The sequence below is a fragment of the Egretta garzetta genome, unplaced genomic scaffold (genome assembly GCF_000687185.1).
Source record: "Egretta garzetta isolate BGI_Z169 unplaced genomic scaffold, ASM68718v1 scaffold154, whole genome shotgun sequence".
NCBI lineage: Eukaryota > Metazoa > Chordata > Aves > Pelecaniformes > Ardeidae > Egretta > Egretta garzetta.
The window spans coordinates 8,180,867-8,195,858 of NW_009259600.1; the positions used below are offsets into that span (position 1 = coordinate 8,180,867).

At 36.9% G+C, this 14,992-nt stretch overlaps 1 protein-coding gene across 1 annotated transcript in view; it reads right to left on the bottom strand.

Moving 5' to 3' along the window:
- ANGPT1 (angiopoietin 1) overlaps window positions 1-14,992 on the bottom strand; it is a 174,220-nt gene that overhangs the window by 37,481 nt on the left and 121,747 nt on the right. Inside the window, exon 7 of the mRNA XM_009638391.2 lies at window positions 3,021-3,187. Coding sequence (XP_009636686.1) covers window positions 3,021-3,187 — 167 coding nt within the window. The remainder of the gene's footprint in view (window positions 1-3,020; window positions 3,188-14,992) is intronic.

Here is a 14,992-nt window from a genome sequence, read left to right on the forward strand (position 1 = left end):
AAACCAATTAAGATTTGCATATGGCTTACACTTCTGTATTTCCAGAACCGTCACCGTGTTACTCAGTTTCTTTTTCTAAATATTCAAATATGTTTCAGTAAAAATAACTGAGGAATTAATCTGAAACCCAAAGGACCAAGATGGACAGAACCTTTTTACCTCTTCATGTTTCCCTCTCTATTTATTCCAGAATAATGGGAATGGAACTGATTCCCCATTCCCTAGACAAAGGAACTTCAGTTGTACTGTATGGAGGCCACACAGACAGCATGAGAAGAGCTCATTCTGGCCTTTAACTGGACTATGGAGTAGGACAGGAACCAAAACTGCAGTCATTAGTCCCAAGTCAGATTCCTTCTGATTTTTGTGGAAAAGCGACTTGAACATGGATAGCAGAATTTATCTCTGTTACTCAACATTATATATTTTGAGGCCTGTACACCCTTTCTGATTTAATTTGTAAGCTTTTGAAGATGTCTTTTGCTTTTTTTTGTTCAGAAAGAAGAATTTTCATGGATCAGTTTTCCCAGTTGTTTCCATGTTCAGAAAATATGGTTTATATCACCAAAAGACATCCCTTTCTTCTAATGAAAGTGGGTTTACTTTCCTTTCCTAAATATTTCCCTATTCACATAGTCGTGCTGGAGACCTAGACTGATTCAGGATGATTTTCCAGGGCTACTCAGATGACCATCAATATGTTAAACCTAATCTGTTTAAGAAATCTCCAAGTGCCTGTGTTATCAGCCAAGGCAGAGAAACAAATCCTATGCCCAAATCCATTAAAGGCTCTTTCTTTGAGGCAAAGTTTATTACAGATAACAAAGGACATATCAAAATTTGAATAAAGTTTAAATCTTGGGCTAGGGCTTGCTCTTCAGCCTTCAAAGTTAGTGGCACACCACTAGTCATGTCTGTATGGCTAGACTTTCTTCCCCAACAAATTAACATGGGCTTGCTCACATCGGAAAAAGAAAAGTCCATGGGATCCACTCCATGGGATCCCACAGTTGTGTTCAGGAATTGCCTGGGAAAGTGCTACTTGGGTCAGGCTAAAACTTCCAGAAAAAGGGCAATCAATTAAACATACATAGGCAGCTGTACATAATTTCTTAAGCCCATGTTCTCATCCCGGTTGGTAGTTGGCACCTGAGGCAGCCTCAGGTCATAGTGCCCAGCAGAGTTCCCACACTGTTGGAGGGACAAAGTTGCAGCCCTTCCTCCAAACTCCTTGCCTCTTCATCTACTCTGGACACGTTACATGGACTTACAATAAGCAGAAATCCCTTAAGCATTTCCAACTTGCTCTACTATCTTACTACAAATACAGTCTACCATTTTGAAACAAACCAAGAAATTCTCTCAGTGTTTTGCCGTGAATGAACCCAGATGAGTCCTGAAAAGAAACCCTTCCTTAACATAAGCTTTAACATAAGTTAAATTTTCAACATTCTTCTGATTCTTCAACAATACATGTTGTCCCTATTCACTACAGAATAAATGTGAGCAAGAAATGCACTGTTTTTGTTAGTAAATTCAGCCATCTTAATTCACCCTCTGAGTAACAGTCCTGGCATCTTCTTTGATTTTCACCACAAATTTTAGAGCTATGTGTAACTCTGCCCTTTGATATTTTTCCGCACTTGCAAATATTTTTCCTACCTTTTCCTTACATTTTTTAGAATCTGCTTCTACCAATATCTAAGGCCCCATATTATCCACCTCTACACTGCTGTTTTTATGTTTTGTATAAATATTTCTAGCCTCTGTTTTGAGAAATTTCCTTTACATATATTCATTCTTTGCCTAAGAGCACCTCAGAATGGGTACTCCACCTTCCCAAATCCGGGGAAACAGGGGTGGCATTGCTGGAGACAATGGAGGACAGAGCTGTCCTTTGTGTGCCATGGGACCATCCTTGCTTCATGCAAGAACTAAACTCATGCATATTGCTTCTAAACATAGCTTTTGAGCTTCTACACTATGCAGTAGTGCCCTCTGACAACCCCCAGAGGACAGGGGCATTACACTGTGTCCCGCCTGGGCAGAGTTCTGTCAGCAGAAAGGGCAAATTTCTCTCACTTCCATTTCTCTGGAGGCCCAGGGGGGAAGGAGGCAATCAGCATTTCTGAGCATCAAGTTACTTGAATTTAAAAATCTAAATACCAACCTAGTTTCACAAGCTATGACTTGAATGTTTGAGTTTACAATATAGTTGTTTCTCTCCTAAGTCTTATGCTAAGTAAATGTGCTGTAATAAATAATTTAGGATTCTGGGTTTCGTTTTCTTTCTCCAGCATTGTACTGTCTGTTCAGATGAAACGAAAATTAATAAAAAATAAAATTAAACCACTTAGGTCATCCATATCTGTTGTGTCTCCAAGGTTTTTTTTTCTTTTTTTTTATAAGCAGATTTAAGTTTCCTACTTTCTTATCTTAAAAAAAAAATGAGAGAAAAGAATTGGAAAAATTTTTAATTTCAAATGTCTTTTTTGAACTATAAGTGGCATGCTGCTGTTGATGATTAATCTAGGCTACCCAGTACCTTAAACTCTGTTTTGTGTTTCATCTCCTCACAATAAGATCCAGCATTCTATTTTTTCCTCTTCATTTACACTGAATTTTTAGTTTGGAAATATCAGATGTTTTAACATCAACTTTGTCTTTTCTTCCCATATCCATTGTTTCAGTTTTATGCTTCTGAGATAGGAAGATGTAATGAAGAATCCATATCCTTTTTCCATTCAGTTTTGAGTTCTGATGGTCTCAGATATGCTAGAAGTTATATAGTTTTTGAGCAGTTCTACCAGCAACACAATCAATAGATTATCCTTTGTGCTCAGATATGTTAGTTTAATTTTCCAGTACTGAGAAATCAGATTTCTTTCTTATTTTTACCCTCTTTATTCACTTTTGATGAAAATCAGTGTCATATTATTGTCTTTTCTCATATTTAACAAGTGAACAATGAACAATATTTATCACTCAGCAGAGTCAAAATAATTTCAGTAGATTCTTACCTGTAATTCTGCTTTTCATTTCCTATGTGAAATCTGTCATACTGTGAATATGCCCGGTTTCCTTCCCAGTCCATTAATTCAATTCTTAGAGAATATTGCCTCTGACTTGTTATTGCAAAGATAAATTCATTTCCCAGCCAATGTTCACCTGATGGGCTACCAAAACCCTAGAAAAAAGTTGGCAAAATAACTAGATGTAATTTTTGTAATTGGTAGAATCTTTATACAATAATAAAACCATCATTATATTTTACCTATACATTTTAATTACTGGTCATAGCTTTCTGTGCCCCAGTTTGACTCTCTTTAAAATGAGTCTACTAATACATACCATGTAGGACTGTTGTGCATTTCAACTGATATTTGAATGGGCAGTTGAGGTTATGAGTTTAAAATCATCTTCCAATTATAAGATATTAATAGTATGATGCTGTATTTTCACATCCTTCAATGGGAAGACTGGACGTAGTCATATTAATAATACATTTCTTATGGTGTTAATCCTAGTTATCATTAAGGTAATTAAGTCAAAACAGAATTCTGCTATACACTATGGAGTGTTAAAAAGAGTTTAAATTAGCTTAGATTATACACTGAATTCAAGTTGATAGCTCATGTCTTAATCTCTAAAGAAGAATGGACCATTCCTTTGCAGTGGAGTGTCTGAAACAACTGAAGGAGGGAAGTTTTTAGTCTGAAATCCTCTTCTGTATGTAAGACCTGCAGGACACGGGTGTGTCTGTGAGTGATCTCCAGCTGTAACTTTATTTACTTAATTCTTGGCCCACTAAAGCTCATATTGGCTAATATTTTGGATACTATTTTTTTTTTCTCACCCTACTGAGATGAAATAAGATATCTATATATGTTTTGATGCTTTGAAACCTTTAACTTAAGGAGTTAGGAACATTCCTATAGACTACCCAAAGCACAGGAGAGGGTACTGTAACTTTATTTTCTAAGAATGAAAAATAAACACCAGTAGAATATTTAAGGTACCTAACTCTCTTCACATTTCATGTATTCAGATGATCTTATTTCAAATTAAGCAAACTATCCAATTTTCAAACATGGAAAAATAATAATAATAAAAGAAAAACTATAAACAGTTTTCAAAATGTATTCCTAGGCCTATATTTTTGTGCACCTTCCAGGTTTGAAAGTTGTTTAAATTTTAGTGAATATTTTACTACATTAAATTTAAGGTTTTATTTAATCTAATTAATTTAATTTACTATATATTAAAATTATTTTTCTTTATAAACTCCTAACTGGAGAACTCTTAGCTCCATTTTTGTTCTCTTTAAACCATAAAAATAATTTCAGACTGTAATCTTTACTTGTGAAGAACTATTTCAATGTGTATTCATATTTCTTAAGCTAGGAAAAAAGGGCGCTGGAAATCTTCTGATTTGCTTACAGTGGTGTTCTGGGAGTGTTCTAGAAGACCCTTGTGAAAATTTCCTGATCAAATTACATTAAATATGGGATGATTTTCTTGCCTGTGATAAAAATTCACCCTCTGTTACTAAGATGTGACTGCCAGATATAAGAAAGAAATAAACAATAAAACAATCCTGGTTTTGGAATAGATTAGACTGTATCCAGTCTCAAATATATTCCTTTGTCATTCATTGTAGGAAGTTACTTTCCCTATGCACTCCCCAATGTGTTTTTTAACAGACAACATTTGCTCTCTGTTTCAGATCATTTATTAAACCATGTGATCTGCCATTGATTGAGTCAGTGTAATTCTGAAGAATAAGTTTGAGCATTTTCAGAAAGCAGTTATGTTTTAAAGGGGGGTAAAATTAAGAGACTTCCTTGGGACTAGAAATTACGTAATGGGAACTGTGTCCGTGAGACACGTTGGCAAGAAATCGATCTCTGTATGACATTTCAGTCACTCCTAATGTGAGATGGAAACCCTGAAAGTACAGCCCTCTCTTTCTTTTGTTATTATATTGCAGCGCAGCTAACGCTTCACCCAGGCAATGCATAGGTATACCAGCTGCAAACTTCCAAAGAAAATTAATTTTAAAAATTTAGAAGCTTAGAAGCTTATACCTGGATCAAAAAAATACAAAATGGAGGGATTTTTTAGTTGTTCCTACAAGGAATTACATTAGAAAGCACTCTACTCAGGAGTCATTATTTTAACTAGCCTACCTGAGCAGATATTTGGTGCTCACTGATACTAGAGACTGTGAAGACATTTCACATTTGGCTATGCTGAGCTGAGGACACTGGTTTATGTTTTGAATAAGCATGTCTGCCTTTTGGCTCGGAGACCATCAAGTGATACCCATGGACAAAGTGGTTAGCCTGCAAGAATTAAAATTCAGTAGTCTGTGGTGAGTCTCAGAGAAGACTCAAACTGAAATATGGGAGGATGCTATCAGTTGGCTTTTCCTTTCCTGCACATTATTTCATTTTATCCTCTTTCTCAAGTAGATTATTTCCTACCTAGGTCCCTGTAAATACTAGCTTTCCCATGATGATGTTTCTGTATCTCACCTACTGCTTTGATCATGTTCACATGCATGTTTGGTTTCATACATACTTCCTAAAATACAAAAAGCTTGTTCTCACCAGCATAAACCCTGTCTACAGCTGACATAGCTTTCTGTAGTTTTCACTGTTTTCTAGATGTTCCTTTGATCCCTTCCAACTCCTTGCCTTGTCTCTCTGCCCTATGACTGTCACACATGGTCTCTCAGTTCTAGCAGCTTTGGCAGTGTCATACCAGAGCAGTCAGTGGTTTCTCTCCGACATCGTCTTTCACCAGTGGTTATCGCCACTTGTCTCAGAGGAAGGGAAAATATGCCCTGCAGCAACTACCTAACGGGCAGTTTGTCTCCCTGAAATCCAGAAGGCAGAAGTTGGAGCACAGGTGTTTAGATACCAGCCAAAGTACTTTTCTTTACAGTCTACATGGTTTCTTATTCACAGAAGATATATTATTATACATTATATTATAGATTATCAGCTGTCTCCCTTTAAAAGAAGATTTTCAGAAAATCCCTTCTCTCTTTTTCCCAGTGCTGGCAAGCTGATGGGACTCCCCTTTGAACTGTGGCTCTATTGAATTATATTTGTCTTATCTTATTTAGATTACAGCTTATTCAGGACGTAATACAGGTGGCTTTTTTAACATTATGTGTTCCCATATGTGTTCTACATAAACTCCAGACACCATATAGAGTTAGTCTGAAATAATAATTTTTCTTCTTCGCATTTACACTTCCTTCTCCTTTTTCGTATGTGTTGTTACATTAAGATGAAAATCTATCACTAAGTGGTTTGCTCTCCTGACCAGAGGAAATGAAGTTGCAGCAAAAGGGAAGAGAAGGAATATAAAAAGGAACATAGAGTATTATGAGGAAAGACACCACATTAGTTACAAAAAACTGTATCCTATTATAGGGAGTTACAATACTGAAACTCACATTAAATCCTAGACTAAGCATGACTCTTTTTTTTTTTCTTGTCAGGAGCAACTTCTTTTTAAACAAACTCCTTGCTTTTATGAAAAGAAAACCATAGAAGTAAGTGGAATATAAAAGATATCTCTGAAGCAAGGAATGTTCCTAAGGAGAAGTATTGTATTTTATTAAACACCTAATATGGCTGGAAAAAGAAATAAACAAACAAACAGGCACTCAAAGCTTTCATAGATCTAAAACAGAGACGAGCAGTACATTTCTGTTAAGCACAGGGTTGGGAACAATTTCTTCAAGCATAATTTTATTATGCCAAACTCAACTGTTTCCAACCTGTATTTAGTCTGCAGTTTACTGCCTCTGTTTCAGACCTGAAGAGAGACTTTCATGCTTGCTGGTTTTTCCAGATACTTTGGCTGACTTAATAACTACACAGCTTTCCTTGTTTATATCTTACTTAGACTGTCGCTGCTACAAGAACACTACTTCTTTGATGAGATATGTAAGCTTTTGTGTGCAGAAGAAAATGACACATTATTAGCCAAAAAACCCTGAAAAATATGATTTAGCTTTTCGTTTCCATTCCCAATGCTGAGGCTGGCAAACAAAATTATTGTGGCAGGTTCTTTTGATTTGCCTTCAAGATCTTCAGCCTTCAAAGTGCATTTCAGAATTTTATCTTCAAATACATTTTTTTTTTCTTCAGGCAGAAAACTTAAGGAAACAAGCTTGTGCAACTGTTTATGCCCACCTGTCCTTTATTTGTGTGCAATACTTTTTGAACACTTCTGAGGTTGGGATAGAAATCACACAAACTTGAAGTTCAACAAGGTTTCAGGAGAAGTGGTGCCTGGGATGAGTTGTGGCTGAGAGAAATGCTGAAGCAGAAGCTCAGGAGTTGCCTATTCCAATTGCCTATCAGCAGGCTCAGACCAGCCAGCCAAGGTCAGATGCTGAGCATGTATTGCCTTGGAGGATCCTTAGACATCTGGGAGAGATTTGAGGGACATAAGAGGGGAACTCAAGCTATCGCCACAGAGAACCTTAGAAAATAATAGGGATTCAGGAGATTATTAGTAACAAGAATGGGATTTCTATGCCGGACACAGGACAAAAACCCACAGAAAAGCAGACCTCATTAATTTTGCTGTTCATGAGACATTTCAGTAGTTGTTCAGTAATGAAAATTCAGTAATGAAATCCAAGAATTTTAGTTAGCAGAACATTTATATTTTTACTGCTCAAATCTGTGGGGTCCCAACTGATAAGATGTCTTCAATCTTGCCTTACACTGTGCTTGTCAACGTCTATGGACAAAATTTTGGTTTTGAGAATGCCTTAGGGCATAGTGTTAAATCTTAAAAGTTAACATTAGGAGTTACCTATTCCAGACCTATGGCTATCATTAAATGTGGTTTTTGCCCAGTACATATATACTCTTTGTTTTTTGCATTCATATTGCTACAGCAAATATTTTCAGAATTATTTGTGTTAAAGTTCTATACTTAAACTCAAAGAAATACATGAGGTGATCCAAGTCATCCTCAGCTGTCAATTTACTAGGAAAAGGAACATCTGTATTTCATGAATGTGTTTGTAGTTAACTACATTTTAAGCCCCTCTGAAACCCAGTGGGTCATAAGCACTGTTCCAAAACTGCATTTTAAATGACTAAGAAAAACTATTTTGTCATTAGCTTTCTATATTTTGTTCATTATATGTTTCCAAGTAGAGGGATTAATTCTTTAAACTTTACATTTTATTCCAAAAATACACATTTTGCTTTTCCCTTGAAATTTGCATAACATTTTGGGATGACTGGTAAATCAGAGGCTTTAAGTTCCCAGAAGAGTGCTTAATGTAATAGGGAAAGGTAAGAAATTTCCAGAAGTTTTCAGAGTTCTCCTACATTTTCCTCATTACCACTCTAAGGAAGCTGGGAGAATATAGCAGGGAAATATGCTTCCATTATCACAATATGCTTTCTTAACTGTCCACTACCAGCCACAGACAAGGTATACAAATCTTTGCAGTGACTTAGCATTGATTATTTTAATGTTCCATTTTATTGTTCACAAATGGAAAACTTCTAGATTTTTGCTGCTGAAAATTGTATTAAGATCATATTTTGGCAAAGTTTGATCTGAAATAAGTCAGTTAAAAAGACAGAAGAAACACAATCAATTAGTAAAATAGGGTTTTTACCAAGGAATGATCAGGTGACATTTTGTATTATATTTAGAATAGATTGTTATTGTAGACATGATAACACTTGTTTTCAGAGCAAAGAATGACACAATATAGAAACTTACTGACAGTTTTCATCCTATTTATGTACTAGGATGAAGCAAACGAGTTTCTTGTTCTTTATGCCTATAACTATATAGTAAATTGTGGAAATTCTGACATAGTGCCTAGGTGTTATGTAAAAAAATTGATAAATAGCAATTTGTTGTTCTTTGATATTCATTAAAGTACTCAGAACCAGGAATCACAAACAAAAGTACCTGATTTTATAAATATTTACCCTAGATGACATCCAGGTTCTATATCACCTCATTTCCAATTGCATGGTGATTAACAGAGTCAAAACTACTAAAGCAGTCATGAGTACAAAGAAACAGAATTCAATACTGGTTTTAAAAATGACCTTAAGAATTGATACTTATTCAAAAATAATAAGTAGGGTGCAAAAGAGTTTTATTAGCTTTGGCAAAATCTGTGGGGGTGTTCTGCTTGAATCATGTTACTCCAAGTTCATTAAACAATTATCTCTCTTACTTTATTTATTTTGCCTGATAATGCTCATAGGAAGCTTTGACTTTTTATAGACAAAACAAAATTGAAACCAGACACAGTCAATATATCCTATGGGTTCATCTCCTGTCAGACAATTCACTGAATAAAGCAGATAATAATTCAGTGTTTTACAGCATCAGTGTCTTCCCAGAAGCCATAAAGAATATTCAGCTCCTTTTGCCTTAGTTGAGAATGTGGAATAGATTTTGTTTAAGGAGATAATTTCTGAAAAGGTCAGTATACTTCTTCATTTCCATCACATTGAATTATTCATTGAACTATTTGAAATAAAGATGTAGTCTATAGAAATGACTTCAATTTCCTTAGAGAACAAATGTGTTAAATAATGTTAACTTAAAAGAATATGGGAAAATAATGCTAAATATTCAGAATTATTTCTATGAAATACTAACAAATATTTGGTGGCAAGTTTTAAAACCATGTTTAGATTGAAGCCAGAGGTACCTTCTCAAAAGGCTAAAATAAAAACTAGGTTATTGTCAGTTTGAATAAAGAACTAAATGTCTGTATAATCATTCCAAGTTTGAAAAGTATGCCTCTCAAAATCTTGTTCGTATCCTGCAGCAATTCAGGCTGTTATATTTTGTTCTACACCAAATATATTAGTAGACATACAGAAGTTAGGTTCACTTTTTTCCTTGTCCCTTCTCGAACACACACAGCATCAGTAGTAGCAGACTTCCTGATGAGGAAGAATCACAGTTACAGGATGCAGGTGTGAGGTGCACACCTTGCACAGATGTTACCCTCTGGCTAGGCAATGTGCCTGAAACAGCTGTTTCCTACAGTCACAGCCAATGCGTCTTCCTCAGGGCTGGATCACAATCTAACTTCTTTACTGTTTAACTAAAAACAGAAGAGTATTTCCTACTGCGACAAATTATGTTGAGAACCTCTCTCTGAAACCACTTTCTTCACTCCAGAACAAGTGGATCCTGGGAATAGACAGACACTTAGCACGGCTCCTAGTAAGTGCATCCCAGGGAGGTGGGTATGCTTTAAAAAAAGAAGGCTCCATTTTTGTATTCTAAGAGAGATTAATTGGGAGCTTAAGAGATCTTTCTGTTTTGTTCTTTGCAAAGAAATAAATTGTATCATTTAGGGCCAAAAATTCAAAATCTAAAGAAAAAAAAAAAAACTTTTCTTTCACTTCAGGCAAAAGGAAAGAACTTTTGTAGGTAGGACTTAATTCTTTTTTCTTTTCAAAAGACAGCAATTCATCCCAAATAGCAAAGATGCACATGACTAGGAGCACAGATACTGCAGGGAAGATCAACAGTCAAACAATCTGTATGTGAGCTTGAGCGGGGACTTGAATCTCAGCACCATAATCTCTCTAAATACCCCAAGCATCACACTTATGGGTTGCTCTTTTCTCTCCTGCTTGGGCTCAGCTGCTACTCTAAATAGCTGAACAAGAATAGATGACTGACACCAGAGTCAAAAAGTTAGAGTGCTAATTTGACATGAGCCCCAAAGTGAAGGGCTGTTCCAGTGAGTCCCAAACAGAACAGATCAGGCAGGAGATGCTCTTCCCGGAAGACAAAACTGTTTCATGATGAGAGCACACAACTATCATTTGGGAGGACCTCTGCTACAATTCTACTGAATGTTCAAATCACTAATGTAAAAAACAACCTCTCAAAATCTCACTTGGCTCTTGTAAAATAGCATTTCCATCTTTTGGTTAGAAAGTTTCTTTAACAACATTAATCTTTCTCATGGTGCTCTGCTACAGGCTGTAAGCATAATTAAGCTGAATTGTGATATCATTACATTTATTAAGTTTTACATGTAAGGGATACCTTACATGGTTATATTAACAGCCTTTGGAAGACCACATGAGTCTTACCAGTATACATTAATGGTGTTAAATTGAAGCACTGGTGTCAGACTAGGCACAAGTGTATATACCCACGTGTCAACACAACACTTAAAACTGATGTTATCCAGTAACATTTGCATAGGGAAGACTGTGCTGAGTACAACACATTTAAAACACAACTATGCTCCAACACAAAATTGTGTTTAATTTTACATCAAAAAATATTGCCCAAAATAAAGAAGATACTTTCTTGTGTGGCATCATCTTCTCTGGTGCCCAATCTAGTGATCCAAAGACCTCTGAAACACGTATTGTTCATTCTTGCTCCCGTAGATCATACTGTTGAAATGCACACTGTAGATTATGCCTTGGTCAGGACCAGAATAGTTTCATGAGCATGTTTTCACAAAACTGAATATGGTCTCTCACCACTTTGATATCAACTCCACTGGACTTGCTGAATTTAGACCTCAGGAGACACAAAACCGAATATGGTCTCTCACCACTTTGATATCAAGTCTATCTCCACTGGACTTGCTGAATTTAGACCTCAGGAGAAGCAGAGAACATGCTGGCTCCTTTTGTAACACTGATGAAAGTGACAGTTATCAGAGTAACAGTTGCAGTCAGAAGTGACTTTTTATGAAACTAGCATGACATGTCATTCTCTATCACAGGAGAGTGGGTCTCCATGAAAGGCGTTACTCACACAATATCTTTATACACATTCCAGTCACCAAAAATCATTTCCTTATATCCAAATTACTTGGTAACTGTTTGAAAGAAACAAGTTGCTTCCATGTCATCTATCCCAGTCCCTTGAAGTAAATTATTTTTTTCAGATTTAAGCAACTTACAACTCATGACTTTGAAGTGTTCTATCATAAGAAATGTATTTGTGACTATGTTACAACATTATTTATGTCTGAAATGTGCCTTTTTTATCCCCTTGTACTCATAACTCACTCTTACAAGCTTATTCATGCAACATAATAATTCACCACCACCACCACTCCCATCCTGTCTTGTTTGTTTCCAGTACACAAGCAACATGCCTTCTGTCTTTTCCGAGGACATGCATTCCCTAGTTCTTGTCTTTCTCGCAAGTCCATCCTGTCCTCAGATCCTTTATTTTTGCAAGAAAGACCATGCTGATATTACAAGGCGCTTTATAAAATTCTTCACGCCACAGGCAGGGAAAGAATGTGAAGCTGTTTCTGCAGAAGGAATTATGGGGTATCCTCCAGCTAGCTAGCTAACTGGATGGATGGACATAGTACAGATAGTGTTATGAAGACTCTCCTCCTTCCACAAAACTTTTTGTATTCCTTCCCTATTCCCAGGTTATCTTCAAAATGCCTCCCTGTGTTCTTTGAATCCACAATTCTTTCCCTCAGAACTGTTTCACTAAGCCACAGGGGGAAGGAAAAGCTGTGAAAAATGCTCTGAACAGCCCCTACTACTCTGCTAAGCAGAAGAAAGCAAACCAGAATAACCCATGTGCTAACAGTAAAAGCTTCTCAGCACTCAAAACAAGGCAGCCCTGTGCAAACTTCCGCTTGAGAATGGCTTGTTATCCCAAACTGCTTGAGTATTATTTGTGGAACGTTATTTGAGTCAGACCAAAACTCCACTAAAATTTAATTATGAGGATCTTGTGTCACAAGGCTGTGTTCATACACAGGCCATGGCCCTGTTCAATGTGCTAGTACACATATGGCCTGGAAGCTGAGAAAGAAGGAATTGAGTCAAAAAGGAGTAGGATCTCGACCCACTGGATCCCTCCTGTGCAAAACAAGGAAACACAAAAACTCTCGCTGGAAGGAAGACACAGGTTCTTACTATAAAATCCAATTAGCTAACTGCCAGGAGCAGCTGTATATTTGTGCCCTTGGGATGATCCTTCATAGCCAAACAATATGGGGATAGTAACAGTGAAGATGAAAATTTATGTCCATATGAGATCAATCAACAATCATACTTTTAAGGTTTATGTATCTGACCATATGTACATTAAGTGTAATATGTTGTTGTTTTGCTTATATTTCTTTGAGTTACTATTTGTGAGCAAAAAGATTATTTGAATACAGCTCAATCCAAAACCAATGGAGGAAAACTCCTACAGTTATAAAACCACAGGCCTGTTGGTAGCTAGGAATTTCTAGCTAGTATGTGTATGTACATTTTCCACATGATGATAAAGGTTTCCTAATTTTAAATTCCAGTCAAAATTACAAGTCATTATCTGAAAAGCTGATGAGTGTTTTCATTCCTGTGAACAGCAGCAGCATTTTTCTAAATCTCCCTAACAGAAGTTAGGCAAGTTAGTTTCAACAACCACTTCAGTGCTTGACATCCTATGAACCCAGAAAGCTGCATCATATGCCTGCAGTGGAATATACTTTTTAGCTCCCGGCACTCTAATTTCTTTAGTCTAAAGGGAAAAAATTAGCATGAATGGCGATCCAGAAAATGAGCTTTTGACAAACTCATTTAATGGGGAATAGTCACAGAAAGAGCAGTTATCATCTTCAGAGCTGTTTGATAACATTTGAGTTCTCTTTCAAAGAACACAGGAATACGGCAAATGTATCAATAATATCACACAACTGTGAATGCAAGAAGTGTGAAGATTTTATGGCCATATCAGTGTATAGCATAGCTTAAATACTTACAATCCAGAAAAGGATTTAAAATTAATTCAGAATAGCTAGCTTTAACAAAACCATGAATTATTAAAGATACTGTTTCCACAATATGAGCATTCAAATTATGAGAAAATTTATTATTTCTGTCAAGAACATTCTCCTCAGCCAAGCCACATGGTTTATGTAATTTTTGTTATTTAAAAAAACACATCGGAAGTTGTTTTCCAATAAAACGGTGGAACAAGGATCATGAAACTTACACAAACAATTTAAAATTGCACCTTGTGCATTGCTTTATATGCAGTCAGCCTCCCACTTAAAAAAGAAAATGATGAACATAATCTAATGTAACTGGAAGGTTACAGAAGCTATTTCTGTAGTTGTTTGATTCTTCAAGTGTTTGGAGAGAAAAAAGAATCTGCCCAATCTTTGTAAACAGACAATCTGCATCAGAGAAATATCAAGTAATGCTCCAAAAGGGAACACTACAACAGTGGAATGTGGAATAAACCCCACATAATCCAGGAGGAAGCAGTTAACAACCTGCTATGCCACCTGGACACTCACAAGTCTATGGGGCTGGATGGGATCCACCCAAAAGTACTGAGGGAGCTGACAGAGGAGATGGCAAGCCACTCTCTATCATTTATCAGCAGTCCTGGTTAACAGGAGAGGTCCCAGACGATTGGAGGTTGGCAAATGTGACACCCATCTACAAGAAGGGCTGGAAGGAGGATCCGGAGGACTACAGACCTGTCAGTCTGACCTCAGTACCGGGGAAGATTATGGAGCAGTTCATCTTGAGTGTGCTCACCAGGCATACAGAGGACAATCAGGGGATCAGGTCCAGCCAGCATGGGTTCATTAAAGGCAGGTCCTGCCTGACCAACCTGATTTCCTTCTATGACCAGGTGACCCACCTGGTGCATGAGGGAAAGGCTGTGGATGTTGTATACCTGGAGTTTAATAAGGCCTTTGACACAGTCTCCCATAGCATTCTCCTAGAGAAGCTGGTGGCTCAGGGCTTAGACAGGTACACACTTTGCTGGGTAAAAAACTGGCTGGATGGCTGAGCCCAGAGAGTTCTGGTCAACGGAGTTAAATCTGGTCACAAGTGGTGTTCCCCAGGGCTCAGCTCTGGTGCCAGTCTTGTTTAATATCTTTATCAATGGCCTGGATGCCCTCATTGAGTGTGCCCTCAGTATGTTTGCAGATGACACCAAACTGGGTGGGACC